This window comes from Centruroides vittatus, unplaced genomic scaffold (genome assembly GCF_030686945.1).
Source record: "Centruroides vittatus isolate TY-2023 unplaced genomic scaffold, ASM3068694v2 scaffold_1172, whole genome shotgun sequence".
NCBI lineage: Eukaryota > Metazoa > Arthropoda > Arachnida > Scorpiones > Buthidae > Centruroides > Centruroides vittatus.
This window is the reverse complement of record NW_027122672.1, coordinates 833,605-858,634: the sequence shown is the minus strand read 5'-3', so window position 1 is coordinate 858,634 and position 25,030 is coordinate 833,605. Positions and strand designations below refer to the sequence as shown.

General features: G+C 27.7%; 1 protein-coding gene across 1 annotated transcript in view; it reads left to right on the top strand.

The window, feature by feature from the left end:
* Window positions 1-890: 890 nt before the first annotated feature.
* Window positions 891-25,030, top strand: part of Nedd4 (E3 ubiquitin-protein ligase Nedd4) — an 83,497-nt gene continuing 59,357 nt past the window's right edge. Inside the window, exon 1 of the mRNA XM_067284374.1 lies at window positions 891-1,223. Coding sequence (XP_067140475.1) covers window positions 1,158-1,223 — 66 coding nt within the window. The 5' untranslated portion in view covers window positions 891-1,157. The remainder of the gene's footprint in view (window positions 1,224-25,030) is intronic.

The following is a 25,030-nucleotide window of genomic DNA, read 5'->3' as shown; positions in this document are numbered from 1 at the left end:
AAATTACACTTCCATTCAAATTAAATTATAGCCATAAAAAAGTAGATAATTATATCCCTTCTTTGATTCAATTTTAAAAGGGTTTTTTTTTCTTATTTTTGGCTCTCCATTCTGTAGTTACTAAGAGGATTTTTTTCCGTGCACAGCGTAAGTTCGGCTAGCCCACAAGAAGGCACCGAGTAGTGAGATATGGGAGTGATCTAACGGGGAATCGCCCTCGAAAATTTCTTGAGGTTTTTCGACTGCCCGGATTCCAAAACGATAGAGACTCGCGCCTTAGCCGCCTATGCCATCCGGCCGCCGAATATTAATAATTCTCAAAGTTAATTCTTCTTCTTCGCACTTAATCCAGTGAAACCTGGATTGGGTCGTGGACCAAAGATCTCCATCTCTTTCTATCTTTCCACCACTCCTCTGCAAATACCATCAATCCTTTCCTTTCTACCATTCACTAAAAATGGCTATTTGAGTTTCAGTTTCTTTGTTTAGACACCTTCCACCTTGTAGACGTTAAGTATCATTGATGAGACCGTGTAAATTAGCCTGGCCATCAATTGGAAATTCGATTTATAGCAATTATCCTCGTAAGCCGAATAGATTCTAATTTAAGGATTTATTTCGCGCAATTTAGAAAAAACAGATTATTTTTTTCTGTATATTATTTTACATCGTTCCATTAGAGACATCGCAATTTTTACACGTCATCAATCCTCCATGACGAAAAAAATAAATAAATTAACTAGAATACGATATCAATTTAATTTAGTAATATTATACTTCAAGTAATTAGAAGTAATAAATTAACTCCAAAACATTAAATTTCTTTAAAATAAATATAAATTTAGTAATGAAACGTTACTCAATGTCTGGCAACAGTGAAGATATCATTTATGCGTAAGTCACGTGAATGCTGATGGCGTCAACTGTTTTGGTACGAAGAAGGAAAAACATTAATAATTTTATCGTTAGTAAATAAATATTCGGATGGTTTCGAACTGTTAAAGAGTTATTAAGTCGATTACCGTCGATAATAAGTGAAATTAGTGATTTTTTGTGGTCTGTAGAATATTTTTTTCCCTTTTTAATTTGGTGAATTGGAAGAGAAAGTTTGGTGTTTTGTTTTTGTTTTTTTTTCTTCATTTTTTGTCGAATGTTGGATGGCTTATTCGGGAATTTATGGCTTGAATATCAACGATCAAGAACCGGACGAACAATTAGCCGAAGTAAGTATACACTTTACACTATTTAAATACTTTAAGGTCAACGCTTTTCCATTCACACACGAAATTCACGTTTTATTATAGAAAATTCTCTCGATTTCATTGTAATTATGTCCGTTCCACATTTTCTACACAATTTTTATACTAAAACACTTAAATTTTCTGAGCCAGAGGGGTTTTAAATGTGTAGAGATTAAGTAAATTGATGAGACCGTGTAATCAAAATGACTTGTAAGTTATCTCCCAGATTATTAATAAAATAGCTTATAAATACATAAACAACTGTGCTTGAGCAATAACGTCATAAATTTTTTGCTACGTTTTAAATGGTGGACGTAATTTAAATGTCTCGGCGTCGTTCGGTTGTTTTTCTCTCTTTCGTCCCGATGCCGTTCGGTATTTTATAAAATCTTCATATCTTATTACTGGTAAACATATATGTAAGTCACTATCATTTGCATTGATATGAAGAGGTTATAACACTAGTAGTAATGATTGTACAAGTATAACAAGTAGAAAAATTATTATTATTATCATCATCAAAGTCTTTCGTTACAAGTTATCGGTCTTTCGGATAAAGTGTGAATTGAAGATGTTAGAAAGTAGCATTTTTGCTACTATTATAATATCTTGTGTTTGCTGTTGTGTCTACTTTTTATATGTAAAATATTATTTGTTACAGTGGTGGAAACTGATTATGTTTATCTTCTGGAATACGTAACCGAAATGCCAAAATCTAGCACGTAAAATATACTTTAATGCTGAAACAAACATTATCTATTGTTGTAAATGGTTATCGTTGGGTTAGGTCGGTTCTATAATAAAACAAAGCAGGATGGAATGTACGGTTGAAAAAATAGAGAAAGTCATCGATTGCAAAATGCCGTTTACATGATAACGACAGATGAATTAAAAGTATTTATTATGCGATGTCAAAAATAATTATCTTGCAAAAGGGAAGGGTTCGCTACCTTTTTGGTAGCTTAATATGCTGGAGTTTGATGTTTTAGTTGTGTATTCTTAATGTATATCCAGTTTATCAAATAGTTAATTATATTTCTTCAATTATAAAATATTGCACATGCTATATGTAATGCACACATAATACACTTTTAAACATAAGTACACATAAGTTACAAAATAAAATTACCATTTTTGCTAAGTAATTTTCAATTTAGCAATTCTCTAAAATGCAAAATTATTACATATGTTAAAAGTTGAATTAAAATTTAAAATATTTTAAAGAAAAATGATGTGCTAATATTTAAAATATCAGTGAAACATTAAAAGTTGTTTATATAAATAGCTTATGATTCACATTATAATATGATAGGCATTCTGTTGATGATGTTGAAGGTATCAGTATAAAGTATAAAATTATTTCCAAATACTGGCTATTACTTTGATGAAATCTGCCTCTACATATTTGGTAATCTTGTAGATTTAGACTTGTTTGTAGTTACGTGGGTAAAAAGTTTAGTTTTTGAAATTTGATAAATTTAAGATAATAAATGTTTTGTGTAATGTTTTTATATAAAAATTTATATTTATATTTAGTGTATATTTCTATATATGAATGTATAATTATGATTTTTTATGAAGGACTGTATCAGTAATTATAATTTTAATGTGACATATTTTTTTAATAAAATATTCTTGCAAAATTGATGAGTTTCTTATACTTAGTGTTTTAAATATAAATATGTTTTGGACTTCAGAAGTTTTTCATTTGAAAAAAAAAATTGTTTCTAGTTTATATTAATTTTTTAATGACAAAATGAAATTTCAAAATAATCAATGGTGATGATTTAAAATTTTATTATGTAAATAACGAAAAATGTCTGTGTTTTAACTCGTAAGTATAGTATTCAAATTGAACAATAGTTTTCTGACCCATTTATCTCGAATGATCCTTAATAATTGAGTGTAATCACAGGTTAGATTATTTGAAATCCTTGCAATTTGATTTGATTGCTTATTCTTGTTATCTCAAGGTCTTCGTACATTTATTAATAGAATAAAAGGTTATACAAATAAAATAAGAATTAGTAAAAGTATTGTTAATACACTAATGTTTAAAATGAAAATTATTATTTACTTCAAATATTTTAAAGAATTGAAATAATTATAAAAGATACGTATTAAATATAATTGTAATATTCCATTGCTAAATTTTATATCTGTTTTTATTTCTTTTTAGTAAGTTGAAGTTTTAGATTCAGAAATTAATCTTAACTTGAATGCAACATTATTAACATTTCAATATTTGTAATTACTGAAAAATTTTTATGTACTGCATTAATCCTTTGTATGGTTCTATAGATATGCGTAATTACTATTTCATTACATTATTCGTATATATGCGTATATAAATGGTAGGCATCGCTTGCTTAGCCTTATCTTTTCATGTATTTTATTTGTGAATTTATTATTTTCCTATGTTTGTTTTAAATGAGTTTTGTGAATAAGGTAAACTCGATTAATTCTTTAATATTTAATTGAGCTTAAAATGTTAGCAAACTAAAATCAAAGTCAAGTATACATACAACCGAACTCAAATTAAATCAGTTAATTTTCTCGTAGTGTCCGATATTTAAAATATTATTGTATTCAGATAATTTAAGTTACATTAGTAATAATTTTTATATTATTATTATAAATTAAAAATTATTTACTTTATGATATATCTGATATATCTTTAATTCAGCTACTTGACTAATTTAGTAATGTTTTTGAAAATATTTAGAATAGTTAGAATGTTTATTCATAGAATGTTAGAATGTTTTAAAATGTTTAGAATTCCTAATAGTGATATTTTTTCTTTAAGTTTTCTTTAGATAACTTCAGCTTTTTATGATAGTTTCATTAATGTGAAGTGTATGTACTCTTCAAACCTGTTAACTGGAGTCACGAACGTTTTCGATGCTCCTCCTGGGCTCTTCCTCGGGCTTTACAAAATTGGTCATTACCGTTCGAATAAACATTACATATGAATTTATTTTGAATATTATCATGTTCAAATGTTCCATAATAAGTTAGTTGTATTGCGCATGCTCCATATAAACTGATTTCTATAATCTTCTCTTTTAAACTGTGTTATCCAGCAAAATCTGCCATGCTACAGATGGGAATTGTTTATAAACAATATGAAGTGTTTTAAAACTTTTATTTGATTCCATTGAGATAATTTAAAAACTTGTTGGTATGTTTTTGGTTAACAGGATGACAGAAGACTATCACGAAAGACTATCGCATTTAACAATTTAGCCCACGTGACTGTGCCAGCTTCGAATAGCCCATTTGACTGTTCATAGAGTACTTGATGTTATATAGTTTTAGGGAGGTGTGGAGGCTTGTCCTTACCTGGGTGCTGAGGTGCAAATGATAGCAAGCACCAAGGCACACGTCTACATGCGAAGCATGTAGAAAAGGGGGTAGACTGATACGTGTTAAAAAACCGACCTTTGAAGATGAGTATCTCGTGAAGGGTGAACAATTCTGGGGGTGGTGTGAAACCACCTCCAGAATTGGATTCAGAATCTACAGTTTACCAGCTAAACAATGATTTTACATTTTTCTTGCAGTTTGGGGTTATTTATATATTGGTTACAGAAATTTATTCAGTTTTGAATTGTTTATGCCATTTGAAATATTCTCATTTTGATAGTTTCATATTATAAAGCTTGCTTTATCATAATATTGCTACTTTGGAAGAACACTGGCACAACTCAAAAAAGTGCGATTTTTTGATTGTCATAATCAAAATGAAAATGTAGTAAATTTTGATGTGTAAAAGTGTCATAAAAGTAACTTGCATATTTGGCCACTAGGAAGCAGTTATGTGAGTGTTGAATAAGTGATAAGTGATATTCAATTAAATTTTTGAATGGGATTTTCTCAAAACTAATTATTTTGAGTTGTGCCAGTTTTCTTCCAAAGTAGCGATATATACTTCTGTTGAATGTTTTTCAGTTTAATACAAAATTCTCTGTTCTTTCAAACTTTCCATGACAAATTTCAAATATGTTTTGTATGAATTTTTTAATGGAAATAAGAACTATTACATGCACACATGATGTTTTATGATCATTGTCTCATGAATGCATGAATGAGACTGATCATATATAAATTACAAAAATTATATCTTTACAGTTTTTTTTACATGCCCATTTCTAGATCTTTTTGAACATAAATTGCAAAATGTAATATTATTTGGTATCTGTATTAATGTATTATATGTTGTTTGTTTATGTCCATTTATTTAATAGAATTAGTACATAATTTAAAGATATAAACGCCTGATTTATTGTCTATAAATCAAAGCGAATTGTTTTCTATTGTTGCGGAACAATATAAAGATACTAAAATCAGTGAAAATGGTTGTTACTGTTTGATAGATATTCTAAAATGACAGTTTTAATTTATGAATGAGAACTGAACTAATTGAATTTTGCATTAATTCAAGATATTTCTGCTTTTTAAAAGGAAAATTTATTTTGAATTTTTTGAAATCACACACAATTAATATTCCTCTCAGACATAAGCGGAGAAGTCCATAATCTTTGTCCAAGGCTCTTTTGAGATGTACAGTAGAGAGTCGTTTATCCGAACACCAGTTATCCGAAACGTCGGTTATTTGAAAGCTTTCCAGTCGGACTGTGTCGCGCTGAATCGAACTTTTTTGATACTAGATTTACTTCTAAAGTATAATTTTCATGTTTTTATATTTTTCAATATATTTATTTTGTTTGTACAAAATCAAGAAATAATTTTTAACGATACAATAGCCTCGATTATCATTATTAAAAATTTTTGTTAGGCTTAAAATCGATGAAAATTCAACACGAAGCGACGCGCAATGGAGAAAAATTTCAACGTCAGACAGGTTAATATATTTTTTCGTACATAATAGGTTATCCGAAAAATCAGTTATCCGGACAACCCCAGTCCCCAATTGATTCAGATAACGACTCTCTACTGTACTACAGAGTAATGGGTATAATAGATATACTACAGAACTGCCAAGAGAGTCCTGGACCAAGATTATGTACCTCTCTGGTCCCATTTGTTAGTTTTCAAACAATGCTGGGATAGAAGCAAAATCACAATAAATTAATTTTTTTATGAGAATTTCTTTCCCAAAATGAATGAATTTATACTGATGATAATTGTGAAGTTTATCAAGTATATATACTAAATGATTACGCTAGTCAGCTATAAATGATTACAGTATGTTAGATTATATGCTGATAAGATTTATTATTAACAATTTTTTTACTTTATCAAATTAAAGTCGATTCATATTTTCTGAGATATAAAAAACACTTCTATAATGACTAAATAGTCAACACTTCTTGCATTTCACAACTGTTCTACTCTTTTTGGTTTGAAGAGAAAATGGAAGATTATTCTACTTTTCTGTTTTATATCCCATCATTCTTTATGATGTTAATCGCACTGATACAGATGCAGTGATATATTGATAAAGCAAACATTTTTATTGAAACAATTAAATAGTATTTGTGTGTTTTTGATAAAAAAATTCAGAAAAAAATTTGAATAAATATTATTTTAAAGCATATCTAAAATGCTGGATATGTATTTTAGATATGCATTTCCTCTAAATTTAGGCTTGTATCCCCTATATTTAGTTTACAATAGTCTTCATTTTCAGTTTTCAAATTTATTAAATGTGTTTATTCTCATTTTCTAAGCTTTTTATGAATAAAATGCACCTTCAATGGAATGTAGCTAAAAGTTACCATATTGAATGTGAAGTATTAATTACTTAAATGAAGAGAAAAATGAACAGATATATTTTTTTCCTTAAAAGTCTTGTATTTAGTTTACTATAGTTTTATATACATAACTGTATACATGTAGTTAACTGAGAATGACACTTTAACCAGGTTGAAGACCTTAGCATTCTAAAAATCTCACTATTAAAGGTGCAGTAATTAGTCCAGCTAAATTATCACAGTGGCTAATTTATAATCATATTTAACAATACTAAATCACGACTAAATGTAATATGTAAATATTCAAAATTTAAAAAGTTTTAATTTAAAGAGTATCTGAATTAGTTATGGAGTTTTTGGCAAATAATTAATTTAACAATGTTTGATTTTATTTTTACAAATTTTGGCACTTGATGGTTTTATTGCACTGTTGATTGTGACATTTAATTATTGCATTGTTTTATACTTGAAATGCTATTTGTACTTCAAATACATAATTAAGTTTTATGCTCTTTACACCACTTATGTCTTTTATGCATACTCTGTAAACCTCTCTAACAAACCCTATGTATTGAAGTACCTATGTAAAATAAATTTCTTTTATTAGGTTTTGTTAATGGCATGAAATAAACATAGCTTCTCTATTGTTTACACATAATCTTTACAATGATGGTTGCACTTAATGGCAAACTGGCACCTTTCAATTTAATTTGCAACAATGGTTATTTCAGATTTGGTATCTACATTTTATTACAACATAAGAAAACATCCTTGGAGGCTTTTAAAAAAGCTAAAAATTTGATTATGTTGTTTTGATGATATCCTTCTGGGTCAGGTGGTGGGCATTTATTACAATGACATCAAGATGGGGGAGGGTGTTGATGAATGTTGACTTGGGGAGGGAGGTCATCGGAGTGTTTGCGCATACAAAATAATTCATTTATTTTAGAATATTCTGCTGTAATTGACATTTATTGTACATTTGATTGCACAAATGGGGAGGGAGGAGGCAGTGGTGATGACCACTTGTATTACAGAAGGGGAATGGCAGTAAAAAATGAAACAAAATTTGCCGTTACAATATGTGCATGCCACCTTAGGAACATAGTCCTGAGGACTTTTAGATTTTCTTGGTTCCGTAAATAGAATTTTAATCTACTTTGAATACTGGGTAAATATCTAAAAATTGTTTAATGTTTAGTTTTATAGATTTAGTATGAATAAAAAAACTGTTTTACAGAACATCATCTTCAGATATCTGAAGAAGATACTCCACATTATTATCAAAAGTATATGTAATTATTTATTATTTTCAAAAAACTCTATAACTAATTCAGACATTTTTTTAATTAAAACTGTTTAAATTTTGAAAATTTACATATTACATTTAGTCATGATTTAGTATTGTTAAATATGATCATTTTTCTTTAAGATTGTTCTGTAAGACAGTTTTTTTTATTCCTATTAAATCTATAAAACTAAATGTTAAACTATTTTTGTATATTTACCTGGTTATATTTATAATAATACAAAAATTAACAATAAAATCAATTTGTTACATGAAATGTGCACGAGATGCGAAAGAATCCTCGTGATTGCGCAGACTATGCAAAAACGATGTACCGAAAAACGGTAAAAAATGCAAATTCTTGACAAAAAAATGCAGATTCTTGACAAACTATATATAATATCACAATCTTACGTTATCCAATGATAACGTAAGATTGTGATATTAGAGAAAGCTACTACGAAAAAGGCATCATAAAAGCCACTAGATCTAAACAGGCCGTTAGACACTTTGGAGAAATTAGAAATATATAGGGCACAATTAACATCCCATTGCATCAACCACAGGGACACAGATGGGCTATCGTCTGCTTGGAAATCATTCATTGGATAACGTAAGATTGTGATATTATATATAGTTTGTCAAGAATCTGCATTTTTTTGTCAAGAATTTGCATTTTTTACCGTTTTTCGGTACATCGTTTTTGCATAGTCTGTGCAATCACGAGAATTCTTTCCATTCTCGTGATTTTGTAAATTTGAATTTGGTTCGTTCTTTTTGTTTTTTTGTTCGAGTAACTGAAGAAGATACTCCACATTATTATCAAAAGTATATGTAATTATTTATTATTTTCAAAAAACTCTATAACTAATTCAGACATTTTTTTAATTAAAACTGTTTAAATTTTGAAAATTTACATATTACATTTAGTCATGATTTAGTATTGTTAAATATGATCATTTTTCTTTAAGATTGTTCTGTAAGACAGTTTTTTTTATTCCTATTAAATCTATAAAACTAAATGTTAAACTATTTTTGTATATTTACCTGGTTATATTTATAATAATACAAAAATTAACAATAAAATCAATTTGTTACTGATGTGACAATGCTGAAGCACCCTCTACACTTCGGCACCACTTGATTGAAGGGTCGACATCATGTCGGCGATGACTAAGATGACAAATTTGTCAGGACTGACACCACTGTCTTTCGGACAGACACAGAAACCATTAATTTCGTTTTTTGCGAGCAGTTGCTTGTGTAGGTGCTTGGGCCTAGGATGGAGATGGTCTGAGACAATTGAAAGAAGTGCACACTACTATGAATTTAACAATTAACAATACCCATTTATTTACACAGACTTTTTACAAATGTATATAGAAGTTGGTTAAGATGCTCAGCTGATGCTAATTATAAAAAACATGTGAGGGAAAAAGTAACCCTTATCAATAAGATCACAGGTCCCTGACCATGAGAGAGAGAGTTTACAATCGTTCATGCGTCAGTAAATACCTTAGTTAGTAGAAGTTGGTTTCTTTTCGGAATTGCAGAATTGGCAGATTGATGCACTCCTGGTCCGCAAGGTTTGAAAGAAACTTCAATGAATCAAAAAGGATGGAAGTCCCTTGATGTCTTGAGATGGGTGATGGCTACTTAAGTGGTATCCAAAAGGGATCAGGCAAGAACACAAGTCTACAGCAGATGAACCATCACTGACGGCAAACCATCTGTTGCGTCATCGGACCTGTTCTTTTATTCTGGGGTCTGCCCCTCACTGCTCTTGCCTTTTTTTGATACTATTTAGTTCTATGGTTCAGTGGCAATTTTTCCGTTAGTTCCTGGTGAAACGTTCGATGTGTCACCTTAAGGAAGCAAGTCCATGGGAAAAGTTATAATCATATCCTTTATGATTTTTTTTTCTTTCAAAAACATTTTTTTGAATAAAATTTTTTTTGTCAAGTCCGGGCTCTCACACTGAAATAAGCAGTATTATTGTCTATTATTAATTTTAGTAATTAAATAACTTATCTGCAATATTTCTGAATAATTAATTAAAAGAGATCAGCTTGGAATGAAGTTTGGATGAATAATCTCTGTATGCCAGATGCATATGTCATCAGATATACCTTCTTAGCATTCTTAAGTTAAACTCTCTTTCAGACAAACAATTAGAATGGAAGCTTGTAAGATCAAATAAAACAGATGATAAAGTATCTTTTAGGCTTGTTGTGGATTCGAGTACTATTCAAAGGTGATTTATCATTCAAACATTTCTAAATTATTAATTATTTAATTTACATTGTTTGGTAATTTAAATTAATTATTTATGGTGACTTTATCTATCTTAATTACAACTTTATTTAATTATTGATTTCTATATTAGTATAAAAAAAATGTAATATTAAATATTACATTATCCATCATTTGGTTGCTATGTAGTCTGCTTCACGTATGATATTATGTATTGGTGTTCAGTTAAAATACAATGATTATAATAGAAAATGAATAATCTTGGTAATCACATAATCGTGTGTAGTATAATAAAATAATCAGATATTCAATATAAATATCTTTTTATATTAATATGCAGGTTTTGTACAAATTTTTTGTTATATTTTCCTTTTATATATTTGCTATTGTCTGATTTTAAAGATATAGTTTTAGTTATTGTTGTTGTTTTAATTTTTATTGCGTATTTCTGTTTTAAAAATATAAAAATCCAAACCCGATAGTTGTATATCAAAGCTAAATGATTGCCGAACTATATCGGGCTATATTATTACTACTACTATTAATTAAATGCCAAGTAATTTGGTAATAGAGGCAGGCATAAGGTTAGGTGTTACTTAGCATTTAATTAATAGTAGTAGTAGTTATATATTCGATATGATTCAGCAAGCATTTGGCTTTTCCTATTCTACTATGTTTTGTCTTCTCTTTTAATTTCGAATGTCATCAATAAATGATTAAAAAATTGTATTTGTATTTTGTTAAATTTAGCAAATGCAATGTTAATTTTTAAAAACTGATAAACTGAATTTGCTTTTATAATCATTGTTTTCTAACCATAAGATTTAAATATTCAAAGTTTTTAAATAATTGTCATCAGTAATCCTGTTTTGAAGTAGTTCCATATGTTAATATGAAATTTATAAAATTATTTTATACAAACTCAGCAATTTTCTTGTAAAGGAAAAACAATTACATATTGTTTAATAATTGTATTTTCCACAATTGATGATGATGACACATATTTGATAATATATTTGAAAAGTGGAACTGAGTTCTTAAAACAATAAAAACTTCTAATTTTAAATATTAGTTTATTATAAAAACTTCCTCAATTTTAACAAAATTAAGGAAGTTTTTAATTGTTAATCTGCCAGTTTTAATTATTTTCAATCATACAGTTATACAATATTGAAAAATATTTCTAATTTACTTTAAAAATATTTTATTAGCTTATTATATTGCTTTAAGTTTTTGATGTTTTATTCAGTGATTATTTTCTATAACAACACGGCGGTATAATTAGCGATAAAATACAGCATTTGCGATTATTTAATGTGTAATGGCTTTACTTCTTAGCTGTTCAATTTTGCTTCGTTTAGAGTAGTAAGGCGACACAGTAGAAACCTTGAATATCATTAGGTAAGAGGAAAAGGAATCTATAATTATAAAAATAGGAAAAGCCATTGCCTTCTATCGGTAATTTCCATTCTATTAAGCGTATTGTTGACTTGTTATCTAAAAAATATCTTAAAGTATGTTTTTTTATATCTTGTTGATGTTAAATTTATAGGAAAGAAAATTTTAAATTTGTAATTATTCAATGTATGAATAATTAATATAGCTTACATAATCAGTTTGGCACATTTAAAATTGCAAAATTTCAATTTTAATTAATTTATTTTTTCTCTATATACCTATATTGGTATGCACACATCCTTCAAAAACTGGTTGTTTGTAATGAAAAACACACTAAATATTTAAAACCAGTAAAGCCATTTAATGATATGAATGTTTTCATTTGTTAGCCACAAACATCATCATGTATATATTAATGAATACTGAACAGAACAACTTTAAGCAATTGAACAAATTTAAATATAAATGTTTAAAGTGGTTCAAATTGCGCATGTGCAATTCGATTGGTAACACTGTACCAATACCCATGTGCACAATTTGCATCGTGCACATTTGTGCAAGGGATGCATCATGCAACTTGTAGTTACATGATACATCCAGGATATATATGTTAAAAATTGCAGATTTAAATATACAATAAACAGGCACCCCTTTGTAGGACTCGGGCCGAGTTGAACTTTTTCTTATTTAATGCCACTTCAACACAGCCTTCTCAATATTTGTTTATTGTACACAATGCGGCATGCATTTGTTGCTGCCAGTGCTAGTGTTAACTTGATATATACTTAACTTCTGGTAGTGTGTAAAATAGTGGAAACCGAGCAGAAGTTTTGATCTGCTTATAAAAAACCTGGATTTAAAGAATGTAATAGTTGCTGAATTAAGAAAGAAATTAAAAGAATTAGGGAACAAGACATGCATGTCGTAAGTGTGGAGTGTAATGTGTCTGTAGACTCCCTCTTTTTGCTGAATAGGAGTATAATAGATGAAAAAGCTGGGTTTACTTGTGAGATTGATATTTATACTGTTTAATGATAAAAAATATGATATTTTTAAGCTTGAATTTTGTTTTTATTGTATAAAATGTTGATTAATAAATTAACTAGAGGGTTCCAAAGACATACATACACATAATATTAAAATTTTTTATAGTATTATATAATTTGTAAGATAACGTATCAGTGATATTTTCAAGCTATTCGATAAAAATTAACTTTTTAATAAATTTTTAAAAATTGTGACTGCATCCTTGAGAGGGCTCATTGACGTGTATTGTGATGACCTGTCCAATCCCAAGCTTCTGGAAGGCAAAATATTTCGATGGCAGAACTGGATAGGGTTGTAAACGTATTGATGAAGTTTATATTGGATATTGATATTGACAAAGTTGTAAATATACTTATGACATTGCGTCTGACAAGAATGCAATTAGATATGTTGTAGGCAATCAAATTGTTTAAAGCAGTTTTAAACAAGGTAAAACTGCTTTAAACAATGTAAAACAATTTAAAACTGCTTTAAATAATGTGAAACAATTTAAAACTGCTTTAAACAATGTAAACACAGTATTACAAACGAAACAGGAAGTTATGTATCTGTAAGCTTGATACCAGTGCCATGTATTGGTGTGAAGATTTAAGATTTTATGACTGAATTTTTTAATAGTGTAATATTTTAATTATTATTGCAAACTTTTTCTCATTATATAGGAACTGTTAAAAAATTCAGTGCTTCTCCCATAGATTCAACGTTGGCAATTGTTAAAAGTTCTTTTTAAGTAGCAACTTGTTAGCACAGAACCTATACTTGCAACAAAATGCAATTGTAAGTCCAAATTACAAAATCAACTAATGAGTTTTATTTAGTATTTATTAGCGAGGTTGAGGCTGAAGTTTTAAATGCGGAAACGTATACGTTGGATGTTCAGCACCGCTTTCCTGTAAACCTAGAAGTTTGACAATGGCGTTTGGAATGTCAAGAATGATTCCACTGATTTTCCAAACACCATTGTCAAACTTCTAGCTTACAGGAAAACAGTGCCGAACGTCCGACGTACACATTTTGCATTTAAAACTTTGGCCTCAACCTCGCTATTAACACATTATATACATCATACAGAAAAGTCAGATATACATGCTATATGGCTTTTTAAATTGAAAGATTATTTTTGCATAGGATTAACAACTGGATCAATTGAAACAAGAGTTAGAGAACATTATAGGTCAGTAGATAAAACACTTTATGATAGAGATACTTCCTTAATTCAGTGGGCATGGCAAAAGGACAATGATGTTCATTAGTAAACACTGACATTTATTAAAGAATGTAGACCACTATTTCTGATGAGACTGCTAGAACAGTTAAACAGTTATGATTTCTTGCAGCACCTAAACATTATAAATTTTAATGATATGGAAGAATTACAGGAATGTTGGAAGCCTTCTCTAGATAACATAGATTTTAAAAATCTTTGTAACAAGATCAATAAGGAAATGAGATAATTTCCTATATGTAACAAGAGTTAATTTTAGTCTCAGTTACATTTTCATTTTCCTTTCTTTTACAGTTGTAGGCAGAAGTAAGATTTAATTACTACAGGACAGTTATATGATTTTAGGCATTTTTAAACGTTGCTGTTGGTTAGGTTTGGGTTGACTGGTATTGGGGTTGCCAAAACTCATTTTTAATTTTAATACATATTTTATCACGTGTATTTCTTTCTATACGTTCTTTTTAAAATAATTTTAAACTGCATTCGGATGTAATATTCAATTGAACAATGATTAAAAAACATAATCAATTTGTAAGCTAAAGCTTCTTTAGATAAATATTTTTTGGTATCCATATTTGGCAGAGTATTTTAATAATTAAAATTGTACTAAGTTTTGTATTTATTATATAGTACTTAATCCTTATTCTCATCTTTATGTTGTATTTCTCAAAATAAGTAGCTATTTTTTATGTCGAATGCCAGTCATGTTGTTGTTGTTATATATCAGGGAGCTGAAAGCAGAAGATTAATAAATCTAGTAAAGAAAAATTATTCTTGCTATTTCAATATACTAATTAACTAAACCATGACCTTGCATGTTAATCTAAAACATGCAGAGTCATAATTTAGCTTTGATTTGTTTTCTACATTAAATGCCAAATTCTGAAAAAAGGTTGAAATTAAAGGAGTATCAGCAGTGCAAGCTTAATGGCAGATTACACCTTAAGCAAAACTGATTTTTGTCACCTTTACTTCCAGAACTGTGGCCAATAGAAAGCACTTCTAGTGCTGGCAGTTTTGTATGAACTATTTATAAACAACTTTAATGTACATTTACTGTATTTGGCATGTAACTTTCATTGGGCTGCAATTTGAAAAAATTGTAGACCTATAAATTCCCACTGTCATCTGTCCATCTGCTGTTTTTCCTTAATCTCGAGAATGGAGATAGATAGATGAAAGACAAGACCAGATATGGAAACCTTATGGGCAGGAGGCCCTGATTAACTATATACGAACCTCTGATACAAACTGGAAGTCACATTATTTCAATTCAAAAATTTTCCCTTGAAAGGTGTTTGATAGATGATTTTTATTTATTTTTCTTTTTGAAAATTTTGACTATTTTCATTTGATGCTCCTTTCACTTTGCTGCTTGAGGCAGTTAGCTTATCGCCTCAACCATCAAGTTGGCCTTGTGAATCAGGTATTTTCCACATATATTTAATAAATTTATGTGGAAAATCTCTTATTGACCTACAGAAGTAAAGAAAGTAACTAAAATTATGCCTATTTTGAGGAATATAATTCACAAACGATACATTAAAACTATAAAAAATATTAACAAAACAATGGATAAGAGAAAATTTTAAAAAATCGATAAAATGTTTGATTAAAAAAAAAGTTTAAAATTGACAGTAGATTAAAACACATTAAAAATATTAATACGCTTCTACGTGAATTACAAACTAAAATACAAAATACTTAAACATAAGAATTTACTCTCATTTATATTAATGCAGTTAAATGAAAGCTAAGATGTAGATAAATTGAATATATGTATGACGTTAAAAATAGCCAGTGAATAACATGTAACAAAAATAATTCAAAAGAAAGTTATGTTTGAAATGATAGCATAAATTATTCATCTTGTAATATTAGTGAATAATTTATATCAAAAGTAATAATAATCATCAGTTTAGTAAATGGTAACGTAAAAAGTTGTACTCTTTAATAAAAGTAAAAAATAATACGTAAAATTGTTAAATATTTTACTCTCTCGAAATCAAAATTGCTTAATTAAAAAGATTCGAATACATTTTTATACTTTAATTTTCCTATCATGAAATTGTTATTGAAGAAGCTGTATAAAGAAGCTTTAAAGTAATAAAAATATTTACATTTTTAGAAAACTTGACAGTATAATATGCTTAAAGCTTAATAGAATTAACAACATACAAGTACTTTTGTCTACTTATTTAAGCTTCATCATGTATTCATTTAATTAAACTTGTTTTTGCTGTATTGTGTATGTCTTGTATGTAACATGCAGGATGTTTCTCACACTGTCTTCTTGAATTCATTTTTAATTTTCAACATCTGTATATTTTCAAGTATCATTAAAAATTTTTAATTACTTGAATTATATGCATAAACTGTTTTTATTATGTTGTCATTTAACTAACTTAATTTTCCAAAAACTTTTTTCCTGTTTATAGTACAGTTATATTGTACTATAAGCATAAAAAATGTTTGAATTGTTTCCATCTTTAAGAATTCATTATTATATCCAAATTGATATTACATAGAGGATGCCAAAATTCCCGAGGATGCCAAAAAAAAAAAAGATTTTTTTTTTTTGGCATCCTCGGGAATTTGGCATCCTCCTTATTTTTTTTTTTTTTTACCGAATCGTCGGGATACGAAATAATAATGTTTGAAGACGTATACGTTGTTATAATAATGACTTTAAAATGAAACTACTATTATCATTTATGACTGTTTAAATATTCCATTATAAAAAGTAAAATGTAAATGTGTTTCAAAAAAATAAAATTATTATTATTATTGTTATTTTATTGTTTATTTTTAGATTAGGCTTTATATATAATACTTTAATAAATGTAAAAAAACTGAGTAAAAATGAGTAAAAGTGATTTCTTAATACTTTTAATAAAGAATTAATTATCCAGGAATTTTCTGATAAATTTGAAGTTTTGGGAATTTGATTGAAACTTGAAAGACGTACAGTATATAATAAATTTTAGTTTGAGAAAATGAAAGACTGGATATTTTTCATTTCAAATATGTTATTTGTTAGTTTAAGCTTTTAATTCTTTTGTCTAATTTAATTTTCCTCGATATTCAAGATATATGATGCTGATTATCTGTAAACAGACCATTTTATTGTTTAATGAAAAACTTTTACTTTAGCATATTTACATTGATAATTTAATATAAATATTATAACTTAAATTGTGATATTCTTATTTTAAAATAAATTTTTTTCATTACAGTAGAGCGTCGTTTATCCGAATCAATTGGGGACTGGGTTGTTCAAATAACTTATTTTTCGGATAACCGATTATGTACGAAAAAATATATTAACCTATCCCACATTGAAATTTTTCTCCGTTGCTTGTCGCTACATGTTGAATTTTTGTCGATTTTAAGCCAAATGTAAATTTTTTAAAATAATAATCGTGGCTATTGTATCGTTAAAAATTATTTCTTTATTTTGTACAAACAAAATAAATATATTGAAAAATATAAAAACAAAGAAATTATATTTTGGAAGTTAATCTAGTATCAAAAACGTTCGATTCGGCACGACACAGTCCGACTGGAACACTTTCAGTTGATCAGCTTACGGATAAACGACACTCTACTGTACTTAGTTTTCTTTCAATTATATTGTTCATGCATGTATTTATACATATCTTTTAATAGCATCAATTAAAGTTTTAATAGTTATCAATTTTAGTTAGCATTTAGTAGAACAAGACATTTTTTTTTTTCTTTTAGAGCATCTACCTAAATTTCCAATAAAAAAACTTTTGAGTATTGTGTGACTTATTGAACATAAGTTCCAGCTTACATATTGGAGAATTGTGTTTTAAAACCTGGAGTAAAAACCAAAAATTCTCTTTAAATGTTCAATTTATGCATCAAGAATTGGACATACTTGACGTACGAAGATTGCTCAAGAGAAGCGCACAAAATAGATCGTGGTGACGTGAAATGGTCATCAACCTCCTGACAGGAGAAGACACCTAAAGAAGATGTAGTTCAGGTTTTAAAACACAAAACTTTCAAGTTTGTTTATTGGAAATTTAGATAGATGTTCAGAATAGAATGTTGTCTTGTTCTATTAAATGCTATCTAAAATTGATAACAGCAAAATTTGACAAGTTACTTATAATTAATAAAGTATCTTGGTTATTGAAGCAATCATAATTTGTAATAGCATATGTCTAGGAAATTTTCCTTGTAACAGTTTTGCTCTCATACATCTACAATCTTCCTGCTTTGTTTTAGAATATATTTTTGTTCATGTTAAAGAACTTTTGAAGAATAATCCCTGTAATTCTAGTTGATATTTTCATTTTTTCTTTATCTTCTTTTTTTTTCTTGTGGATGAGATGATTTACAGGAAATGTTTTTGACATAATTCAGTCATTCTAAAAAGTTATAAATAGAAAAACAATAAACTAAATGTTAATTATTAAAGACTAAACAAGTTCTAAACAATTAGAACAGAAAATGCATGTACATTTTTAGCATGAATATAATGGATACATGGTTGTTCATAAACTGCATTAAACTAACTTGACATAAAAAAAAAAAACAATAAATGTAAAGAAAAATGTAATTAATTAAAATAAAATTATAAAGATTATTCAAAAGAATATGTAGAGAATGAATATTAATATACTTAAATTCCAGGAGATATATTCTTTAAAGTGATCTAGATTCAAGAAGAGCTACTAACTTGTAAGATTAGAATACAATTGAAATTAATATTACTACAAAGAAATAGAGAAAATATTTATTCTTTAATTAGGCACAATTTTTCCATGTTCAAATAGCAAATAAATTTATCAGTCCATGAGTAACATATTTTCTTATTAGGTTTACTTTGTAACTTATAGTTGATAGTTGAATTCAAAATAACTATCTAGATTTAAGTCCAGTCTTACAGTAAAATATGATGATCCAATTTAAGGCTGTTTACTATATGAGGTGGTATTGGAAAGTTCCCAGACTAGGGATATAAAAAGTTACAGGGTTATCTTATTTAAATATAACCATTATCCCCTTTGAAGTACTCCCCTTGGGAGTGTATACAATGATTCCAGTGCCTCTTCCATGATTCCAAGACACTACAGAAGTCTGCTTCCTGAAAGTATGCCAATACTGCCTGTGATTCCACTTGGATTTTGTCAATAGTCTTGAAGCAGCACTCTTTTAGCCTCAATTTAATTTTGGGGATCAAGACAAAGTCACAGGGGGCTAACCAGTTGAGAACAGAGGGTATGCGAAAACCATCATCATGTTTTTGGCCAAAAATGTGTCATTTTTAGTGAGATGTGACCAGGCATGTTGTCATGATAAAGCAGCTAATTGTCATTGTGTCATAGTTCTGTCTTTTTGTCACACATTTCAAGTACTTAAAAATATCGCAGTAAAAATCCGAATTGACCGTCACACTAGGCGGAACAAACTCGCATGGAAAATGCCCTTAATGTTGAAAACAATGAGCGTGGTTTGAAACACACATGCCACTCAAAAAACCTGTGTTTGGCCTAACAAATGGTCACCATAAAATAATTAAAAATTACCATGTGAATAAATTTAAAACATAAGTATTTTTTTATAAAATACGATAAAAGTCTCGCTAAATAAATCATTTCTTATTAAACTGTGTGGCTGGTCATCATATAAATTTTAAATTTAATAATTAATTAAGTTGAAAAAGACATTTCTAATAAAGAAAAATAAGCCTGTTTAAGCATTTGAAGGTCTTGGTAGTAGATTTCCCATTTGATGCAAAGTTTTATGGCTGCCACATTGCTTGAATTTGTCACACATTGTTACAGTTTCAGAGCAATCTTCACGCTACTACTTCACAAAACCATACGTAATGATTGAATATGTGTTTACTATCTGATGTCACTTGGTATGCTGACTCAGCAGACTTGGATGATGACTTGCACCATATATGCAATTTGGTTAAATGGTAAAGTCACACCAGCTATAGTTTGGCAACTTTCCAGTACCACCTTGTAGCATGACTGTTTTTATGATTTCTAAACTGCAATATATAAAGGCACATACAAAATTAATCAATAGGAATAAAAAACATGTCATTTTGGTGTTAAACAGATGAAAGTTAAAACAATTAAAGATTTCTAGTTAAATGACTTACTAACAAGTTTATGCAGTGGTAGCCTATTTCCTATTATGTTTACAAGTTTGTAAATAAGGTAATGTTAAAAATCATAGATAGCATTTGTGCAAAATCTTGTTATACATACAACATAACATTAAAAAAAAAAGACTATTAATAGATGATGTGCTTTTACATTACTTACCATTAAAAATAATGTAACAAAATGAAGTTGTCGACTGAGAAATATTGTGATGATTATATGTGAATGTCATACAAATCTCTGAAATCTTGCGTTCGAAAGAATTGTAAAAATTAATTTTTATATAAGTGTATGCGGAGAGCTGCTAAGGAACAAAAATGCTTATTTCAGACCATTAGGTTTAATATCAGAATGTTCGAAATGCTAATTTCAAATATATGTTCAGATTATATAAAGTATAGATTTCTTTAAGCTTTGTGTCTTCTTCTCTCTCATCATGTTTAAAAAAGTTATGTCAGTCTTTTGCTAAACGTTATTTGCAATGTTCTAAGCAAAAGATTACTTCGACTGGCTACCATTACAATCTTACTTTATAATATAAGCTCATAATGGGAGACTTCATTTGAAATTATAACATTATGACTATTGATAAGATTATAAGTATAACTTTATAATGGAAAGTAGCAACGTGCAAACTTGCTACTATATTTATTCCAAGTGTATTTTACAGTGAGGATATTACAATATCTACTTTATTTGTATTTATATCATCCAAAATACTAAAGTTATTTCTTATTTTGTTTTACGTAATGGCAACTGTTCATACAAAATAAGAATCTTCCTTTTTTTTAATTGTAATTTCTTTGTTATAATTAAAAAAAACCGGATAAAAATGAGGTTTTTCTGTTTTAAATATGATGGATATATTCTAGTTGATTAATCTGTTATAAATCCTTATATTTCAAAAGCCATAATTTATTTCAAATTTTAAAATGGTATGTAACTGCTAATTATTCTTGCCAGCAAAATATTTTAAATAGATAAAGTTTATTAAATAGATATATTTATCTAGTGTGTTTTATAGTATATTATTTACATAAATATGCAGATGATAAAACATTATTGATTTTTGTTTTATAATGCATATTTCTCGAGTAATTTTATAATTCATTAGATCTGGTCACTTTATAAAAGCTATTTTGACTGTTGGTCTAAAGAATTAAGCTGTAGTCTTATCTCGAAAACCAAATATATTATATCTTATCTTGCCGCAATACATTATTACGAAGAAAGATTATTGCTAAATTCGTTCGTAATCATTTTATGTAATAGGCTAGAAAAAATCTTATTTTCGATCAAAATTTAAGTTTAAAAAAAATAATTAAAAATTACCATGTGAATAAATTTAAAACATAAGTATTTTTTTATAAAATACGATAAAAGTCTCGCTAAATAAATCATTTCTTATTAAACTGTGTGGCTGGTCATCATATAACATACATGTAAATAATGTTTAATTACTTTATTATTAAATTAGTGTTCATGAAAAGTTAGTTCATGCTACTTATCATTTTTCTAAGTTTTATGTAGAATTATATATATTAGAATTGTATACGCTGTCTTATATACTTCTAAATTATTCGTTGTGTAAGTTCATTCTGAGTTAATTAACTAATTATATATAATTTATCATATCTAAGTAGGTTGTTTGTTTTTTTGAATATATTATGATATAGATATAAAACAGCAACTACCTGCTGTAATTGTAATCTAAACTGCTAAACTTTCAACCGCTTTATTAGTGTAAATACATAAATGGATTATGTAATTTATATATTTTATCAAAATTTGCTGTTTAAATATTAATATTGATTTAATTTTCTGCTTTTTAAAATTGCTGTAATGTAAACATCTTTTAACTTTACAGTTTAAAGTGATTTATAAGTTGATACATTTTTTTATTTTCTTTTTGCGTGGAATGCAAAATAGTTTTGTCGTCAATATAACAAATGTTCTCGTGGTGATGATGCAGAAATTTTATGTCGTTGTTGTACTCAATAAGATTTCATATATTTAAAAAATAATAGTGATTTTCCAGTGAGGCAGAAATATATTTTGGGATATTTTTTTTAATAGTATACTCAAATATATTATTAACTTAGTATTAATAACGAAAGACAAAGATATCAAAAATCTCTTTATTAAATTTATTTTTTAATTATTAAGAATTAATTATAAAATTCTAATCAAAGAAACTAAATTCAAATGAATGCTTTTTAATAATTTTCTTACACACTAATATAACTTTTTACTTTGGAGAAGAAAAATTAATATTTTATAATTTATTTCTATATAAAATATGTCCAAATTTACACAGTTAAATAGTTTAACCCCTTAAGACCTTAGCCCGATAAGATGAAGAATAATAAAGTTGGAATTTTTAAATTTAATAATTAATTAAGTTGAAAAAGACATTTCTAATAAATAAATAAATAAATGACTTATATAATAATAGAATTTAGTATTCAGTATTTTGCAGGCATAGATTTATAAGTTATATTAGTTAATATTAAATTTGAATATCATATAAAATTTCATATGGAATTAAATTAATGCACAAATGTAATCAATAGAAATTATTAACATGTGGGAAACTACATTTGAAATTGTTTGTATCTTAAGCTTTAGTCAGAACTGCACTTTATTATGAATGTTTGAAGTAAATTTTGTTGTGTTCTATAATAAAATGAGATATTTCATATGGAATAAACAAAATATTATCATAAGAGAAAATTGATCACCTTCCTCACTTTTTCCAGCAAATTTTTTATTTCAAAACAAACAGTGAGCAAATAGCAAGATTGAGGCCGAAGTTTTAAATGCGAAAACCTGTACGTCGGACGTTTGGTGCTGCTTTCCTGTAAGCCTAGAAGTTTGACAGTGGTGTTTGGAAAGTCAGTGAAATTATGCTCGACATTCCAAACGCCATTGTCAAACTTCTAGGTTACATGAAAGCCGCGCTCAACGTCAGACGTACACGTTTTCGTGTTTAAAATTTCAGCCTCAATTTCGCTATTATGTTTTAATCTTTTTCAATTTCAGCTGCTATATGTGTACTTTTGAGCATTTTATTTTTTTAAAAAAGTTATGAAATTGTTTATACAGGTATACCTCGCCTTACGTCGGTAATTGGTTCCAGGAGAGGAGACGTAAGTTGAATTTACTTGTGTAGTTACGACAGTCAAAACTACGGTGGAAAATGCCAATAATGAGCACTTAAAGACCACCAAATAAGACACAACACAGAAACACAGATGTTTTCATGTTTCGTTCTCTAGGATTTATGATGATTATATTAACATTTAGTGTAAATGTACATATTTTAATATGATTTTATGTGATTTAATGCTTTTTTAGTGATATTACGACTTCGGTATTTGTGGCGGACGGATGTAAAATCGAATAAAATGATTTAAACTTGATTTTTATTTTTCCGTATACTTTTTTGACAAATGACGCATAATCGAGAACGACGTAACTCGAGGTATACCTGTAAATGTCAATGAAAAATTTATAATGCTTTTTAATAATGATAATATAAATATAAAAATTAAAATGGCACCAGATCTTATAAAATAAATTTTTAAGTCAACACATTGAATCGAAAGAAAGACTTTTTCAATTAATTAATCAAAGTTTTAATTTGAAATATCCATACATTATCAGGCTTTGTTTTTTCTCTCCTACTGTAATAGATTAAAAAAACCATCAAATAATCATTACTTAAAATATATTAAATAGAAACTTTATCTGTTGTCTGAGCTGAAAATATCTTTCTCATATTACCGCAACTAGCATTTTTTAACATCATTTTCAATATTAAAAAAATAATTAATAAATTATCAATGTTTCGTTGGTGAGCATATTTTAATGATTCTTTGCATTTTTAAAATAAAATGATATTTCTGTACCAGCATTTGTTAAAAATATTTTTAAAATAATAACTATATTTTATAACATAAATCTGATATTCATTTACAAGACTCATAATTGGGTATCCTAGGCAAATGACTTCTTCAGTTGTATATTGCTTCATTGCATAAATTATTTATACATTAAAAATGATTAAAATTCAGCAGAAATATCATAATGTCAGTGTGAACTATTAACGTCGAATAGAAACGATTATTTCATGCAACTGATTACACTCTTTTTCTTTCCTAAAACTAAGTGAACAAAAAAGCTTGTGTTCTGTAAGTTATCGGTGATTAAATTACAGAATAAATAAAACTAGAGCAAGTATTTAATGTAGATCAAAATTTTGTGTTATACAAAATTAATGAAAATCTATTAAAAAAGATTAAGAAAAATTAGTTTTAACTTTTTGTACTTACTAAAGACGGAAAGTCGGGTCGAACTACTAAAAATTGTATTAAAAATATATATATAAATATAGATAAAACTTCAGTAAAAGTTCGTAGCGATCCTTTTCGAAATTATCGAACAAAGTTGTACTGAATATTGAAAACGGAATTTTAATAGAATTGAAAATTAAATCTACATTACCGATTAGTACAAGTAATAAGTTTTTTTTGTTTTTTTAGTTTTTAAATTCAAAATTATGTTTATGAATTCGGAGACTGAATGCAATTACGTCATTCACTGATTTTAATGTCTGTAGTTGTACAATTGTATAGTAGTAGAGAGTTGTAATATTGTATTAATCTATGCACGACAGTATGGTGTGTATTTCTTATATACAGTATATG